The following is an 18475-nucleotide window of genomic DNA, read 5'->3' on the forward strand; positions in this document are numbered from 1 at the left end:
GGGTGGGTGCGTGCGCGTGAAACACCTGCGCACACGCGGGGTGACGACCCCGGTCTGGTCGCCATTACGTAACACAATGACCACTCAGACCGAGAAACGAGTCGTCATCAAGAAGGAGTCCGCCTCCGTGATGAACTTTTACAATGTTGACTTTAGTTTCTGGCACTTCCGGCGTGCAGGTGACTGCTTCAAGTGAGGGGGGTGTGGAGGGAGGTTGGGGGGGAGGGGGGTGGTCGTCCAGGAGCTGAAGGAGGTGGAGCAGAGAGGCGGGGAGTTTTTTTTTTTTTGGGGGGGGGGGACCTTGGCCGCTGCCTCCTCGCTATATAAACACTCATTTGACTGACACACACACGCACAGTGCGCACACACACGCGCGCGCTGCCTCCCAGCATCCTCACCACCTTCTTCTTCTACTTCTTCTTCTTCTTCTTCTTGGTCCACCTGGAGGCAGGGGGCGTCCACAGGAGACAAGAGCATGAGGTGGTCCATGTGTTAGACGCCCGCGAGTCCCCCCCTCCCCCAGGAAAAGCGTCCATCAGCATGTTCGTCAGCTTCGACGTGCTGTCGGCGTTGGCCACGCTGGCCGCGTGCGTGCTGTGCGTGGCGCTGCTGCTCGCCGTGTGTCAGCAGCTGTGGCAGCTCCGGTGGACGTCCACGCGGGACAAGAAGTGCAAGCTGCCCATGCCCAAAGGCTCCATGGGCTTCCCCTTCATCGGAGAGACGTGTCATTGGCTCCTGCAGGTAAGCCCGAGTGGCTTCTCACGCGCTGGGGGGAGGGGGGGGGGGGGTTCAGGTGGTCTTCCATTGATTGACAGGCAGAGGATGCTTTCGAAAAGATCAACTTACTGCTGCTGAGCTTCACGTACTTGGGAAATATTCCATATATGAAATCATACGTTATGGAGGAGGATCGCCTTCAACTGAGAAAAAGTAGAAATATATATATTATATATATATACGTATATATGTATATATATATATTGATTGTTTGAACAAGATAACTACTAATGATATGTAAATATGTATGCTTAAAAGATAAATAAGAAAACCACCTCTAACATACATGATCAATATACGTAAATATATGTGATAGATGTAAGCAAAAATGCATATATTGAATAATTATATAATTTGAAAAAATGTTTAATTGTATTTATGTAATATGATTCACTTTAATTTAACATGCATGTTAAATTAATGTTAAATGTTATGGAATTGCAATAGTTTTTTTCTATTCATTATTTAAATTAATGAATGAATTGTTAATTAAAACAAAGTTTTTTGGCATCTATGTAAGCTATATTACACATCACAGCCCGTGTTACATATAGATCACATACATGACCTTAATGACATATGAATAATATACATACACAGTATATATTTATAGAGTATATGATACATATACTGTAAATTAGAAATGTAAGACATTACATATACATATATTATATGTACGTATATATGTATGACATATAGTACACATACATACGTAAATATGACATACAACACATACAGGTATATGTATATATACGTATATGACACCACATCATGCTGTATGTCATTTATGTCATATTATATATGTATATGTATATATTGATAGAGTTTTTTATATGGAGTTTTACTGCATGTCTTCATTCGCTGACACCTGCTAAAATAATTCCACATGACGTGCACGTCGTTGTCGGGCGCGCGTGAGGAACGTAAACGGATGAACTGATTGGGAACCACAAACACGACTTAACGTTTTTTCGTACGTTCATTACGGACAGTCAAGAAACGTCTTCCAATGTATGTCGTCCACACACAAACAGTCTGAAGCGTTCCAAAGAAGAACATGTCCTCCTAATGGCGTCTCTCCCGATGGAGGCTACCGCCGCATGCGGGGGGACAATCATGCTGGGCGGAGTCAATATTTGCTCAATATTTTCTATCAATCCACTGCCGTGTGTTTAAGGTCAGTGGGAATGTCGCGAGGGAGTTGAATGTGAACCCTAAGGAAGGACAGACAGAAGTAGACGATCCCCGATGTGCTACATCCCATGTGAGGAGACTCCAGCAGGACTGGTGCTCTGCTTCTTCTAGCTTTAGTGGGCTCGTACAGAGCCAGGGTTGTGTGGCGGGTGGCTTCATCTATAGAACGTTCCATTACGGCGGTCCGACTCGCTGTGCGCTACATAGCTGTGGTCGCGCACACACACACACACACGCGCGCGCGCGCGCGCACACACACACACACACACACACACACACACAGAGTGCATCTTTTCAGGACTTTTGTGTCTTCATGTCTTCCTTCTTGCTTTGATCCCAACCTGATCAATATCAATGACTTCATGTGGGACTACTTTATGTGGCGGAGGAACTTTAGCGGTGCAGTATGTGTGCACACGCGTGTGTGTGTGTGTGTGTGTGTGTGAGAGGGTATTAGCGGGGGTCCCGGGGTGAGCGCTTAGAGAGTTTTGAACAAGCATAATCTCCTTTTCTAAAATGTCCTCAGGTCAGGGGCCAACGCTCTCGCCTCCTCCTCCTCCTCCTCCTCCTCCTCCTCCTCCCCTCTCTCTCTCCTCTCTCCTCCTCCCTCGCCCGCCGCATTCTACTGGTCTCAACCTCCTCCCTTCATCTTCTTTCAAAAGCAGCGGCCGACACACTCTTTACTCCTTTTCTTTTGTTTCCTCCTTTTTTTTCTTGCTTTTCATGCTCCTTTTCTTTAGTCCTCCTCCCCCCTCCCTTTCTTGCCTCCTTCCTTCCTTCTTTGCTTCCTCTCCTCTTTCTGTTCCTCTGATGCCACGCCGTGACCGCAAGGCGACGCGGGTCATTGTCCAGTCCGGGCCTTGTCTCAGCATTCACACACACACACACACACACACACACACACACACACACACACACACACACACACACACACACACACACACACACACACACACACACACTCACACACACACACACACACACACAGGTTCCCTGGCATCTCTGGCAGCGTCTGAATGATTGACAGCTGAAAAGAGGCAAGGAATTCCCTTGCAGCCTTTGGCCTCCTTCCCTCCTCCTCTTCCTCCTTGCTCTCACTTTTCATTTGGAACTTTTCTTCCACGCCTGAGGACCACGTGCTCACCTCTCGTGTGCATCCTTGTGCACGCGGCAGCCGTCAATCACGCCGACGCTTTGGCCGTCTCACCTGCCGCCTCTGTGCCAGGCCAAGGAGGCGGAGAGTCGCTTCATTTCTTGGTTGGTTGGTTGGATCCTTTGGTTGGTTAGTTGGTTGGTTGGTTGGTTAGTTGGTTGGATCCTTTGGTTGGTTAGTTGGTTGGTTGGTTGGTTAGTTGGTTGGATCCTTTGGTTGGTTAGTTGGTTGGTTGGTTGGTTGGTTGGATCCTTTGGTTGGTTAGTTGGTTGGTTGGTTGGTTGGTCGGTTGGGCGGATCCTTTGGTAGGTTAGTTGGTTAGTTGGTTGGTTGGTTGGTCGGATCCTTTGGTAGGTTAGTTGGTTAGTTGGTTGGTTGGTTGGTCGGATCCTTTGGTAGGTTAGTTAGTTGGTTGGTTGGTTGGTTGGTTAGTTGGTTCCTTTGGTAGTTTAGTTGGTTAGTTGGTTGGTTGGTTGGATACTTTGGTAGGTTAGTTAGTTGGTTGGTTGGTCGGTTGGTCTGATCCTTTGGTAGGTTAGTTGGTTGGTTGGTTGGATCCACTGGTAGGTTAGTTGGTTGGTTGGTTGGTTAGTTGGTTGGTTGGTCGGATCCTTTGGTAGGTTAGTTGGTTGGTTGGATCCACTGGTAGGTTAGTTGGTTGGTTGGATCCACTGGTAGGTTAGTTGGTTGGATCCTTTGGTAGGTTAGTTAGTTGGTTGGTTGGTTGGTTGGTTAGTTGGTTGGATCCTTTGGTAGGTTAGTTGGTCAGTCAGTTAGTAGACGTGTGTTGGTCTTGAAAGTTTGTCCTCATTTCCTGCTACTGTCCAACCCCCCCCCCCCCCTCCCGTCGTACAGACACACACGCCTGCAAAGCATCACCATGATATGTCAACACACACACACACAGAGACACACACAGAGACACACACACACACAGAGACACACACACACACACACAGATGTAACTCCACATAATGAGCTGTGTTTTTTTGTGGGTTCCTAATAAAAGAGTCATTTGTTGGACATTTCCACAAGGCTACAAAGGAGACATTTATAAGGGCAAGCACAGGTTGGCCCCCGGGCCAATGCCAATGCCAACACAACACGCCAGTGTTTTTAACGCCGCTCGGACATCGGACACGTGCACGGACGCTCCAAAAGATGGACTAAGGACTAAGGATTACCGCCGACGTGCATAAGAAAAGACGACAGTCGTTCTAATGAAGTACGCTCACTTTGAGTGACGTGGGGACATTTCACTTTGTGTGTGTGAGTGTGTGAGTGTGCATGTGTGTGTGTGGTTGTGTTCCCTTACAAGAGAAGTGTGGCGTCATTACATCACAACTTTTCCATGCTAGCTGTGTGCATATTGGCAGATTTGGGATAGAAGGGGGGGAGTCCACTTCTCACCTTTTAAGCTAAATGTCATCCAGACCACACCCACACCTGGCACACACACACACACACGCACACACACACACACACACACACACACACACACACACACACACACACTGGTAAGGAACAAGACATGAGAGCATTTAGTGCCTTGCCAAAATAATGTGTGTGAAAAATTAAAGTGGAAGAAAAGAAGTGGAAAATTCATATAACTATGTGCTACACACACACACACACACACACACACACACACAGACACACAAACACACACACACACCAATCTGATGTTGTATCTTGGAGTGTGAAAGGGAGCCTTGTCTGGCTGCCTGAGGAACTCCCTGCCACTGTGTGTGTGTGTGTGTGTGTGTGTGTGTGTGTGTGTGTGTGTGTGTGTGTGTGTGTGTGTAGTCAGACATACTAAAGTACTCTCCATCCATGTGGCAGCAAAATGTAGTTTGGAAAACAACACACACACACACACACACAGATACACACCCTGAGGGCTCCAGAGGCCAGTCGGCGACCTGGTGTGTGTGTGTGTGTTTGTGTGTAGTAAAATTAGGAAGTGTACAGGGGCTGCGAAGCTCGGCGGTTCGAAGGCAGGAGAAGAAGGGAAACGTCTTAAAAAGTGCAAACATGGCGGAAGAATCCAGAAACATTCTCACGTCTGAGCGGCGACCGAGACGAAACGTCAACACCTCATGAAAGGCGCGCGTCTTGGGTCGGTTAGCACGGGCCAATGCTAACTGTTAGCGGCGTGTCTGGGGCGCTGCAGCTGTGCTCAATTTGATAGGACGAGGAAGTGGGCGAGGCCCGGGACAGCTGCCTTACTGGCAGGTTCCGTTGAGGGAAAACTCAGGTTGCTAGTAGCATGCTAATAGCGGGGCTGCGTCTGAGATGGAAGACTTAGCATAGGTTCACTTTGGGAAGTGGACTTGGTTGTACACTTACCAGAAATGACCAGAAATGATGTTTTGTTTACCTTCTTCTTCTGTTGGCTAACCATAAGATTAAGTGTAAGTATGCTAATGCAGCAATTAAAATAGTCTTAGTGGCTGCCCCCTGCTGGTCTGGAGTGGCACGCTATCTCATGTCACAGTAGAGTGTGTGTGTGTGTGTGTGGACACCGGGGTCAAACGGGGTCACGCCGATTCACAGTCAGGTGTCTCCATGTTTGTTTATTTTGCACGTTTTTGTGAATTTTATGAATTTACAGCCAGTATGAGTGTCACCACACGTATGTGTGTGTGTGTGTAACACACACACACACACACACACACAGTGACTGCGCCTGCTCGGAGGTCAGCTGACTAACCGGGGTGGCACCACCTCGACTCCTGTTGGCTCCATGAGATCCACAAACGGTGGCCATTGTGGTTTTGGCGAGGCTCCAAACTGATCCATCTGTCCGCTCCGTTTAGGGTTCAGGATTCCACGCCTCGAGGAGGCAGAAGTACGGCAACGTGTTCAAGACCCACCTGCTGGGCCGCCCGCTGATCCGGGTGACGGGCGCAGAGAACGTGCGCAAGGTCCTGATGGGCGAGCACACGCTGGTGACGGTGGACTGGCCGCAGAGCACGGCCGCCCTGCTGGGACCCAACTCGCTCGCCAACAGCATCGGAGACATCCATCGCAAGAGGAGGAAGGTCGGTACACGCCGCCATCTTGTGTCGTTCCTTAGTGATGAGCTGCTTCTTCGCCGCCGCCCTTAATTCCTCCCCGACGCCGCCCATTATCTCACTTTCCTGCGTCTTTTCCTCGCCAGGACCATTTCAGGTAATCAGCCACTTAGAGCCATTATCCCCTCGTCCCCAGGGCGCATTCTTTCCTCACACAAGCCGCTGCGTTTCCTGTAAGTCAGCCTTCACTTTGGCTCCTCCAGGAGGTGGGCGGGGTCGGTGCCCTCGGACGGTGAAGGGTTAGCCGGGTTTAATCTGGGCTCTGATCCCCTTGCGGTTCTCTGGAGACCCCTGAACTAACCTCATGTAATGACCCATGATTAGGAAGGGACAAAGAGGGGCTTTCTGTGGGGGCACAACACACACACACACACACACACACACACACACACCGACACACCGACACACACCTTAACATGTGGACGGGGGTGGCACAAGTGGAGTCAAGGACAAAGGAAGGACATGACAAACAGGGAAGACTCCGGTGATGAAGGAAAGGAAGCTGCCGTGTGGAAAGACGCCAGTAGAGGGCGCTGCCACGCCCACTCTGTTTCCCAGCCACAGAAAGCCATGCTTTTATTGTGAAAGAGTAAAGCGTAGTGGCGTTTAAGTAGCTACTCTTTAACGTACATGACCATGGCTGCTCCAAGTTTGGCTGAGAGGGCGGGGCTTGGCGTGAGCAAGGGAGGGGGGGGGGGGGGGGGGGGGGAGAATAAAGGAGTCTTTACATGTCTGAGGAACCAGCGGCTCCCATAATTTAACACATATGGACGTTATTAGGACCACTGTGTGTGTGTGTGTGTGTGTGTGTGCCGGAGGCTACACAAAGACAGTCACGTTTTTGTGGTGCAGCACAATGACTGCTGAACAATCCCCCCCCCCCAGCCGACCCCCCATGCCTAACGTGGGACATTGAAGGGCGACACTGATTGCCAGAATACGTTTGTGTGTTCGTAATCTGAACATCTTCTCAACGGAGCGTCTTGCATCACCTCATGGGGGCGTGGCCTCCCTCAAATCATGCCAAAATATGGAAACCCGTCCAAAAACACCCCAACAAAAGCGGCGACATGCGCACACCGGCTTTGAGGTCAGAGCGTGTGCGTAATCCCCCGCGGTCAGGCTGGCGAGCAGCTCGTGTAAGACGATCCGTGAGCGGCGGGCCCTCGGGGCTCGGCGGCAGCGGAGACGCAGCAACGCTAATGTCTCGGAACGCTCTGGAACCAGAAGCACTTGGCTGACGCCGCTGCTGACGAGGGAGCGTGGAGACGTTGTCCTTGTGTCACTGGATGTCCTCCTCGTGCACGCAGGTGTTTGCCAAAGTCTTCAGCCACGAGGCCTTGGAGTCGTACCTGCCCAAAATCCAGCAGGTGATCCAGGAGAGCCTGAGAGTGTGGAGCTCCAACCCTGAGCCCATAAACGTGTACAGGTAAGAAGATCCGCTTTCAAGACCTCTCACGGCGCTGACCTCGTCTAAGCGGGAATGCTGGCGTTGCGGCAGGGAGAGCCAGAGGTTGTCCTTCACCATGGCGGTGAGGGTGCTGCTGGGCTTCAGGGTGTCCGAAGAGGAGATGAGGCACCTCTTCTCCACCTTCCAGGACTTTGTCAACAACCTCTTCAGCCTGCCCATCGACGTGCCCTTCAGCGGGTACAGGAAGGTACGAACACCGTGCCGCCACGCGTGTGGGCAGATTGAGAACCTTGTGTGTGTGTGTGTGTGTGTGTGTGTAGGGTCTCCGAGCACGCGACACGCTACAGAAGAGCATCGAGAAAGCCATCAGGGAGAAGCCGCTGTGTACGCACGGCAAAGATTACAGCGACGCCCTGGATGTCCTCATGGAGAGCGCCAAAGAGAACGGCGCCGAGCTCACCATGCAGGAACTCAAGGTCACACAGAAAGTCCACACACACGCTTGTCCTTTCACCCATCAATCATCCACCATGACATACACACACACACACACACACGCACACACACACGGTGGTGTACGCCACACCCTCTGTTTACGTATTTAAGTCATTCTGTGGAAACTCAACTCTGTCTCTCCATGTGGTTTCTGGGTTAAGTCCAGGGCCAAAAATAAGTCAACACTCCCCCTGCGAGGGGTCTGAAAGAGGCCTCCTGTACACACACACACACACACACACACACACAACACACACACACACACACGAGTTAACTGGGGAGGCCCTGTTGCTGAGCCCCATGCATGTATAACACCCCCCCCCCCAAAGTTAGCACGTTAGCATTCCTTCCTCCGAGCGATTCAGTGACATCACACGTTCCCGCCCCCCTCTCACAGGAGTCCACCATCGAGCTGATCTTCGCCGCCTTCGCCACCACGGCCAGCGCCAGCACCTCCCTCATCATGCAGCTCCTACGCCACCCGGCCGTCCTGGAGCGCTTGCGGGAGGAGCTGAGGGGGCGGGGCTTCCTCCACAACGGCTGCCTGTGCCCCGAGGGGGAGCTTCGATTGGACACCATCGTCAGCCTCAAGTACCTGGACTGCGTCATCAAGGAGGTCCTCAGGCTCTACACGCCCGTGTCGGGGGCGTACCGGACCGCCATGCAGACCTTTGAGCTGGACGTACGTGAGCTAGGCAAGACCGCCGTGGCATCTGTAAAGCTGATGCTAAGCTTTGCCGTGTTTGGTCTTCCAGGGGGTGCAGATTCCAAAGGGCTGGAGTGTGATGTACAGCATCCGCGACACCCACGACACGTCGTCCGTGTTTAAGGACGTCGACGCCTTCGACCCCGACCGTTTCAGCCAGGAGCGTGGCGAAGACAAGGAGGGGCGCTTCCACTATCTCCCCTTCGGCGGCGGAGTGCGCTCCTGCCTGGGGAAGCAGCTGGCCACCCTCTTCCTGCGCATCCTGGCCATCGAGCTGGCGGCCACCAGCCGCTTCGAGCTGGCCTCGCGACACTTCCCCCGCGTGGTCACCGTGCCCGTGGTCCACCCGGTGGATGGGCTGAAAGTCAAGTTCTACGGCCTGGACTCCAACCAGAACGAGATCATGGCCAAGTCGGAGGAGCTGCTCGGAGCCACCGTGTGAAGGCCGGAACGCTAGCGGAGAACGTGCCATGAAGGGAGAAGAGCAAGGACAAGACATTTTCTTCTGTTCCGTCATTGAAGACTAAACAAAAAGATGGAAGGAGTCTTCACCTCCTCTTCCAGCTGGTTGACTTTCCTCCAAGAAAGGAAAAAGCTGCCAAAAAGGTTCTGCTCTAATCTGTTTCTTCTTCTCCAACTAAATGTGTGCACACAAAGCTAAGGAGGATCATTGGAGCTTCTGGGGAAGCTGAGATGGATCAAACAGGGTACAGGAGGACAAAAACTTCTAACTGGGGTCCGCTGAAGTGTTTGACGTCCTGCTTGCAGTTCCCCAAAACTAAAATGTCCCATAGTTTGGTGATTTGTCTTGCATTTCCTGATTGGCTGAACCTCTGATCCTCTGATGGTTTGTGAGAAGACGAGGCAACGCAACCAACCAGCATCGAACACTCAACATATCGACACAAAGATTCCATTGAAGCCACTTTGTGACTGGCATGAGATCGGTGGGCGGAGCTTAGGCAAACTCCAACCAACCAAAACCCGAGAGGGACGGACCAATGAGGTTTGAGGGTCTCCACACCACTCAGTTGTTGTTCATGAAAGAAAAGTATTGTTGTTGCTGCTTCTTTATGGTTTCTATATCCAAACTAATGTGCACCATCTTTACCATCAAATAGTCAACAACCGAGTCAATGTGTATATAAATATAAATATAAAGAAATAAATTTAAGAACTGCATCTTGTAAAAAGCAAAAGGAGCGTGGTTGGTATCGGCAAGGACAACCATCTGCTACTACTAACCTAATATTAATGTTATTATCTCGTTAGCGTGAAAGGAAATACTGCATTCATATAGGATGTTCATAGTTCAAATTGCTGACTCGTGAACACAAAGAGAGGAGAGGACGAAGACAAAGCACTTGGAGGTTAGAATATTTTAGAAGTACAAGAGACTACATTTCTTCAATTGTACATATTTGTACTTTCTTTTTGTAACCTTGTTCAGTATACTCCTGTAATAAAACGTGGAAAAAAAAACATCTCAACTTTGCACTCAAACGTCAAGATCACGTCCTCCGGGAAAGGTCACTTTCATGAGGTCATAGGTCAAGTTGACTGTCAAACACCGGGCGGGACGTTGCACACACATTAACACAAAGAGAGATACACACAGTAACACACACATGACCACACACACGCCAAGACGCGGACACCTACAAGGAAACCAAATACCTGACACATAGGAAGTGAAATATATCATGTGACACCGGCTCACCTGAGATGCCGATGTATTGATTTTGTCTAAGATGATGACCCATGACCCCTGAAGCCAGCGGGGGGGCCGATGATGACATGACTTCATCGACAAGGGCATGAAGTGAAAATGGAAACGTGAAAGTGGATCCCAGCAATCAATAGATGATCAGGGTGTTTGGCGTCTTTGTTCTGCTTCCTCAAGCGTGGTTGGCGGTGGGGGGTGGGGGGGTGGGGGGGTTGCAATGGCGTGGAAAACCTAAAATCTACATTAGAGAGTTAGGACGTACTCACACTAGGACTATCCCCCCCTCCTTAACTCCCATCTTGTCCACGTTCATATTTGACTGACATTTCCCTAACTTGGTTGATTACTTCCGGTCGTATTCGGTGGCTGCTGTCATTAACTCCTTGCGAGGTACAATTGCATTGATTTATTGTGCACACAAATGTAGTCACTAGTACACAGAGTGCAGCTTTTACTGACGACTGTGTCATCCGGACATTTAGACTTGCAGTGCAGGTATACAACCAAACTGTCATTTACACTACGTAGTACACCCAATATCAATGTGGATCAGTTGGATTACTTGTTTACTTCGTGATTGGCTGATGTCTTTTTTGATGTCATTTTGATGCTTCATTTTCCAAGATATGAGGCAGTACGCAGTTTGGGTATGATAAAACCAGTCGAGTTTGCAAAATTGCATATTTAGCAATTGGAAAAAACTGTCAGAACCTGCGAAAAGTGATTGCCTTACAGTCATTTTATTACTCTCCTAAATTGTGTGCGTGCACGAGTGTGAATGGAATCACGGAATGGTGCTGTGCCCTTTGACAGCTGGTTATTAACCACGGCAGCGCCACCTAGGGGGCCGCCAAAAACGTTCCGTTTTGCATGGGTGGGCTACGAGAGCCCAATATATACCACCAGAGATATGACTGTTCCACTTGCGATGTTCACTTCAAAATACAGCTTCCCACCACTTGGTAGCAGTAATGCATGCGTCAGTGGTTTAACAAGCAGGAGAAGCCAGACACAACACTGTAGTGAAAGTTACAGGAACATTTATGGACAAGTATTTACGCTGAATTTGTCACATGCACCAGGATTTCCTGTGCTTTTTTTTAAAAAACTAAATGAGCTGGAGAACGAGCAATCGCTGCCGTTTTAATCAAGGACGTCCCATAGCAAACCTCGCCCACCAAGGGCTCACCAAGTTGGCTCCGTTGCCATCCCATGAATGAATTGACTCCTACAACTACTCGGGCTGTGGCTGTACGATAAGCTGAACTGGTCAAACAACCCAGACCAGTACAGTACAGGAGGGCCCAGAACAGACTGTACTTCCAACATCTGCAGAAAACTCCTCTAGCTGTTCTACCAGTCGTTTGCTCCCAGCATGCTCCACTACACCGCGGCCTGCTGGGGTGGCGGTCTTTGGACAAACTGCTGGCCATCCGAGATGATGCCAGCCACCTCCATCTGCACAACGTCATCAGAGAAGTCGAGCTGATGTTATGAAGATGAAGAGCAGAGTGAAGTCCCAATGTGCCATTCCCAACAGAGACGTTATGAATGGAGCAGATGAGAAGCAACGAGTCCAGTCGCATACGTTCAATGTACACAATCATTGCGTTGCGCCAAAGACTACAGCGGCGTTGGCTGAGAACATCCCCTGGAACGCCTGCCGATCTTTTAACGACGTACATAATAGCAGGTTAAATGACCGGCGGAACACCCGAATGGTGAAAGTATCTTCATGCGGTCAGTTTGAAGAGAAGAAACGCTCTGTGTCCTCTCCATTAATCTGTCTGGACTCGGTCACAGCCAGATTATATTCCAGGACGTAGCCTGGTCCAAAACCACAGCAGCTGGCTGAGGATTCCCCTCAGGGTTGGGGCATGGCTAATACCTAGACTGAGTCACAGATGGGTTGCTTTCTCGCTCTCAGCACATCTCTGCTGATGTTTTTGGCCCACGGCAGCACACATTTCATATTGGTCCTCCACTTGGTGACGAAAAGTTCATGTAGGAGATCACACCTCACAACATGTTCGACACACACTGTAGGCGTTATTACATCTTTCAATAAGCCGCATGGAAACAACCACCAAACAGCTCCAACCACCAGAGACCTGCACGGAGGACAGGGGGCGGGGCTTAGCTGCCTTCAATGCAATGAAGTGTACACACATGCACACACGCATGCACGCACGCACGCACACACGCACGCACGCACATTTTTTCATGGAAACGTTTCTCTTTCTGTTGCTAATTTACACTCGCAAGGCGACCTGCTTGGCTGCTGCAAGCGTCGCACAAACTGCTGATGTGCTGGGATTTTCTGGAACAACACTCGTGTATCACAGCACACGCGTGTGTGTGTGTGTGTGTGTGCGTGTGTAATAAGTGGAGGGCTACTAAATGAACAGCGATGTCTTTGTTAAAGACAGTGGCGTTAAGGGGAGAGAGATGGGCGAGTCGAGAATATTTATTTCACTCATCAATCAGGTTGTGGGGAGAGTGGAAAAAGTGTGTGTGCACGTGCACGTGCACGTGCGTGTTTTCTAGTCAGCGCACAAAGTGGAGACTGGAAGACAGAACGTGCATAGAGAAGAGCAGGTAGACGCTGAAGTGGCAGCCAAAACAGTGCGATGTGGTGTGTAGCACTCGCCGTACTTGTGTACTTGTGTGTGTGTGTGCGTGTGTGTGTGTGTGTGTGTGTGCGTGTGCATGTGTGTGTGTGTGTGTGTGTGTGAGAAGGTGCTGGCTGATGACAAGCGTGTCTCGTGTGCGTCTGCTGTGGCACTCCAACTGGCGCTAACGTTTGAGCTGGGGTCCGCCTGCCAAGTGACGTCGTCCTCGGGCTATGCTGCGGTTACGACTGCACACACACACACACACACACACACACACACACACACACATTCAGGCTGCGTCTCAATTGGCACACTTCTGTACTTACACTTCGTCTTTTTCAGTGCATAACTGCGTCCACACTGAAAAGTACGGCAAAATGTAGTACACTGTGAGTACCTGGATGTTACACTCAAAATGGCCAAGACGGTAATCGCGCAATAGTCACTATTTCGGCTACATCATACAAATCAAATTTTTCGTGTCCATACTCTGCTCCACTCGAGAAAAACGACAGGGTTAGTTAGCAAACGCGGAAGAAAGTGGCGGATTTTGGCTGCTTCCAGAACTTTCTTCCGATTATGACGGATTCATTCATTCATTTTCTACCGCTTTTTCCTCACGAGGGTCGCGGGGGTGCTGGAGCCTATCCCAGCTGTCTTGGGGCAAGAGGCGGGGTACACCCTGGACTGGTGGCCAGCCAATCCCAGGGAAACCGGAGTACCCGGAGAAAACCCACGCATGCACGGGGAGAACATGCAAACTCCACACAGAGATGGTCGATGGTGGAATCGAACTAGCTGTGAGGTCTGCATGCTAACCACTAGACCGCCGTGCCACCCTCTGAAATACATATTTGAGCAATTTGAGCAACATGTGAGAACATTGAATATATGTATCATTTTTGCTCCCATTTTACACGACCTCTCGTTCCAAATACTCCCCCATCCCTGTGAGTGAAGTATACTAAGCGAAGTACTACATTTAGACTTGTGGGGATGCAACAGCCATCCGAGACCTGAGCTACGATTAACCTCCAATCCACACGTCTGCTCGTGTACCCGTTTCCCGGGCAGGAGGACATAACGTCATGTGATTAGAGGGTCACTACCTTTTGGACTTGAACGAGCCATACGCACCTCATTCCATCCCGCACACAGGCAGAGTGGTTGGTGAGCAACACCGCGGTCATCCCAACCACAACAGAACATCCTGGAGGCCTCGTTACCGTGACGCTACATCTGTGGGCGAGAGGGGGCGTGTCCCCGCTAATGTCTTGTTTATTATTACATCATTTGCTATTTTCCAGTTGAGCAAGAAAGGCGGGGTAAAAGGTGGGGTAACTCCCATGATGCATCAGATCGTGTGACGTCCCAGCAGGGGGGTGGGAGAGTCACGTGTTCGAGAGTCTTTGCTCACAGGAAGCCCACATGTGAAGGTCAGGTCACAGACACGCATGAAGATAAACCAATCAGAAGGCCCCATAGTGATTTTAAGTAGCGTTCGGATGCAGTGGAAGATTCTGATTGGTTGCGTTCCAAACTTTTAAAGGTGCAGCAGGACAGACAAGATGACCTTTGTGGCCCTCGTAGAAACACAAACAGTGGTCTTCTCACACGAGTCACATTCACAACGACACACACAGACACACACAGACACACACTCTCTCCTCCACGTGGCTGGCGGTCTTCTCGTTTAGCGAGACGACTTGTTTTGGCGAGCGTCTGTATCACTGAGCTCAAGCAAAACACACTTCGTTTAGCTTGGACGGGGGCCAAGGATGCTGCATGCTTCTGGTCAGCTTCGCTATTCATAGAAGCCCGCAAATGTAGAACTCAGCAGTGTGTGTGTGTGTGTGTGTGTGTGTGTGTGTGCGCGCAAGTAACTGGAGAAAGTTGCGCGACGGAGACAGCGTTGTTTTGCGGCAGGGAGAGAAGCTCATCAATCTGAAGAAACAGATCAGAGGCAGGCATTCCTACGGGTCCTGAATGCATCATGAGCAAGACAGAAAGAAGTCATAGCTGTGGTTTTGGGATGTCCTGCGGTGGCCATGCAGGCACTGAACTCGCACTGACCTGAAGGACAAACCAAAAGCTCAAATAAATAACATCTGAAAAAAGAAAACGTAAAAGGCGGGTGAGCTGATCACGTGACTGAAAGTGCTGACGAGCTATTTCGGGGGTCGCTCCATGTTAGCAAGCATTGATCAGGTGAGGGTGGAATCGGGAGCGCTGGATGAGTTTTACGGTCGCAGCCAAATAGCAAACAGATGAGACAAACGGGAGTCAAGTTGAGGACACACAAGAGGATTATGGAGCTGATTTACAGCAGATTGCTTCTGGCGACCAGAGGAGGCCTGATTAGAGGTTTGGACGTGTCGTGCGGGGGAGGCGGGACCGTCTTGTAACTGCCATCTTGTTACCTCCTAACCCCCGCCGGAGCACGGTGCTGGTGCTGATGCTGCGTGCGTCGCCGATAGACATCCACGAAACAGACTAAACAGACTCCGGGAGAACGCAGACTATCAAGACGTCCATCCAACACCTCCACATCTTTGACCCGTTTGCTTATTTTTAGAAGGGCCCGCGTCCAAGCAGCGTTTATGGCCGTTAAAACTCTCCGCTGTCATGTTGCGGGAAGACGAGCGGAGAAATGTATCCGCTCTCCGCCGCCAAATAGTCCAAGCCGTGCAAACATCAGACACACACTCCGCCTCTGTGCTGCGGTCGGAGTTCTGAAAATGAGCCGGTCAGCACTCGGTCGGATTCCCGTAACCCAATGCTTTTCCTTTTTTCATTTCACGCTATCTGAATTCCTCAAATAACCGTGACTGTTAACATTCCTCCTTTTCCTCTCCGTTTCCAGCTTTGACCACACGCGTCCATGAGGATCATCCAGCCTGTCAGGGAGGAAGTCTTCATCACGGGCGTCATGTGACACGTTTGTGAGGCATAACGCTACATTCCAGTCCTGGCAGGAAAAGACCCAATCTGTGTTGGATTTATTTACACTACCATGAGTCCACAGTGGTCCCAGGTGCTGCAGTTCCTCACAGGGACACAATTGTTCTTTGGATTACGCTCATTCCCATCCGTCCCGTGTTGGCGCTTGCATGCGTTGGAACACACGTGCATGTTTCGGTGCCATGCTCAGAGACACTCCCGCAGCAGTTTATTTTTTGTCCTCAGTCAACCAAGGAAGCTAGCATGCGGTACGCGGCTACGAAGCCTTCCGCTTGATGGCAAAGAGCGCTAATTTGGTCTCATATCATCACGTCGCATTCTTCCAAGCCTTGTTTGAGTCATTCAGGTTTTGATTGCCAAACCTCAGACTGGACTGTACATGCAGGGGGACCTTGCGGCCATCGCGGGGTTGCAATCCATTCCAGCCAAGTGTGTTACTCATGCTTTTCTTGGTGACTGTGCTCCCAACTCCCTTGGCATCATTTACCAGCTCCTCTTTTTTTGCATTAAGCAAGTGTTATTTTGTATTCTTAGGAATTTCAATCTTGTTATCAACAAGCTTCTTTGGAGTCTACTACAGTAAACCTTGGATATATCGGATTCAATTGTTCCCACTGGTTTTGTCCGATATAAGCGAAATCCGTTATATGCGTATACCGGAAAATGTCTGTTTTACGCATATATCGGATTTATATCCGGTATATGCGTAAATGGGATTTTATCCATTATAAAAAGGCACTTCCTTGACTATGTTTCCAATGTACCTGGACTGGGCAATGAAAAGAGACGTAAGGTCATGATAATTGAACTTTATTGGACTCTGAGCATAACAAATTGTTAATTAAGCTAGGCCCTGTTACGCCCGTCAGGCCTACGTTATTTCCAATAGTGAGGTTAAGATCTCATTCACTGCTGTGCTAGTATTATTGACGTCACTCGCTTTTATATTTGTCCTAAATCTGGAGCCAGGAGAAAGACAATAGCCAGTGATATCAACAAGATTAGCATAACGATGCGGCCATCCGATATATGCCAGGGAAATTTCATGGAAATGCATTGGAACGGGACTGGAGATTTTGTCCGAAATAGGCGAAATCCGTTATAAAAAATCCGATATATGTAATGAATTTTTATTGGAAATGCATTGCAGAAAAATCGGTTCTTTTTTATCTGTCCGTTGTGAGCGAATTTCCGATATATCCGAGTCCGATATATCCGAGGTTTACTGTATCTTGTCCTTTTAGGGGGGACCTTTTTTTCTGGGGTCCCAAGCAGGCATTGAGCGTGCACTCCTAAAACGTCAATGCCCTACAATATAATGAAGTGTTTCTGTGTGATACTTAAAGTAAATTATACGTAAAGTAAATTTAAATGCGTGTGTGTGCATGGAGGGATTACGGCAAATGAAAGTTGAACATTTCAAAGGGGGAGACGAGGGACAAAGCGCTCTTGTAGGAAAATAAAAAGACGTGTTTGATGTGGAATTATGTGTCCATGCCGCCCTCGTGTTACCTGGCCAGCAGCTTTATTGAGCCAACATTTGTGCAGAGAGAAAAGTAATAGCTTTAATTCTCCATCAATGGATTCAGCATCTGTCTGCACTAAAGGCATGGCTTGGTGTGCACAAAAACACACACATACACACACACACACACACACACACACACACACACAAGCATATATGCCAATTTCCAATAAGGCATGCCAAAATGTCCTCCATGTCCACACAGGAAGTGTTTGACCCTGCGATGAGATATTTTCTTCAGAGATGATGGCGGGTTCATGTGCACACACACACACACACACACACACACACACACACACACGCACAAGTCATAAACACATCATAAAGGCCTGTCCTTAAAAAGCGAAGCAGATTGCCCGACTCCATCCCGCTTGCTCGTGGTTTTTTAAGAATGGTTGCTAAGCGTTCTCGTCTCCACTCAGAGGTTGTGAACACGTTTTTTTCAGGGCGGTCACACGAGCTACCACGCTGCGTTTCAGGACCATTGTTACGTTCTGTGGTTGTATCGCTTCCCCGTAATTGTGTCTTTTGTGTTCGGAGTCCCCCTGACTTCCCTGACGGTATCCGCCAGGAATAAAGTCTCCATTGCAACAGGTGGTGCTTCCATCTATGCTGTATGTATAAATATACACATATATGATATGATGTACAACAACTGTATCTTCCAAGTTGATGGTCGGCCACGGAGGTTTGATCCCTTTCAGCTTGTCCGTCCATGCCAGGCTGAGAGCGGCCGCAGCCAACCACAATACTATTGTAGGACACCGGGAGACACCAGCGCTCCTAAATACTTCCACATTACTGGAATAGTTGGGGGGAGTTGAAGGACGCTTGT

At 49.5% G+C, this 18475-nt stretch overlaps 1 protein-coding gene across 1 annotated transcript; it reads left to right on the forward strand.

The window, feature by feature from the left end:
* The first annotated feature begins 350 nt into the window (after positions 1-350).
* LOC131124998 (cytochrome P450 26B1) lies at positions 351-10287 on the forward strand. Its single transcript, XM_058066060.1, has 7 exons — positions 351-741; positions 5944-6168; positions 7512-7630; positions 7703-7859; positions 7933-8088; positions 8505-8789; positions 8863-10287. Exons 1-7 carry the CDS (start codon positions 541-543, stop codon positions 9253-9255), a joined length of 1536 nt encoding a protein of 511 aa, XP_057922043.1. The 5' UTR covers positions 351-540; the 3' UTR covers positions 9256-10287.
* Positions 10288-18475: the final 8188 nt, after the last annotated feature.

Source organism: Doryrhamphus excisus, chromosome 3 (genome assembly GCF_030265055.1).
Source record: "Doryrhamphus excisus isolate RoL2022-K1 chromosome 3, RoL_Dexc_1.0, whole genome shotgun sequence".
NCBI classification, from domain to species: Eukaryota; Metazoa; Chordata; class Actinopteri; order Syngnathiformes; family Syngnathidae; genus Doryrhamphus; species Doryrhamphus excisus.

What these genes read in the sequence shown, in the direction of transcription:
- LOC131124998 (XM_058066060.1), top strand. Translation starts at nt 541, where the DNA reads ATGTTCGTCAGCTTCGACGTGCTGTCGGCGTTGGCCACGCTGGCCGCG. An exon ending in CGTGTCATTGGCTCCTGCAG is followed by an intron (nt 742 to 5,943) that starts GTAAGCCCGAGT and finishes CGCTCCGTTTAG; the next exon opens with GGTTCAGGATTCCACGCCTC. An exon ending in TCCATCGCAAGAGGAGGAAG is followed by an intron (nt 6,169 to 7,511) that starts GTCGGTACACGC and finishes TCGTGCACGCAG; the next exon opens with GTGTTTGCCAAAGTCTTCAG.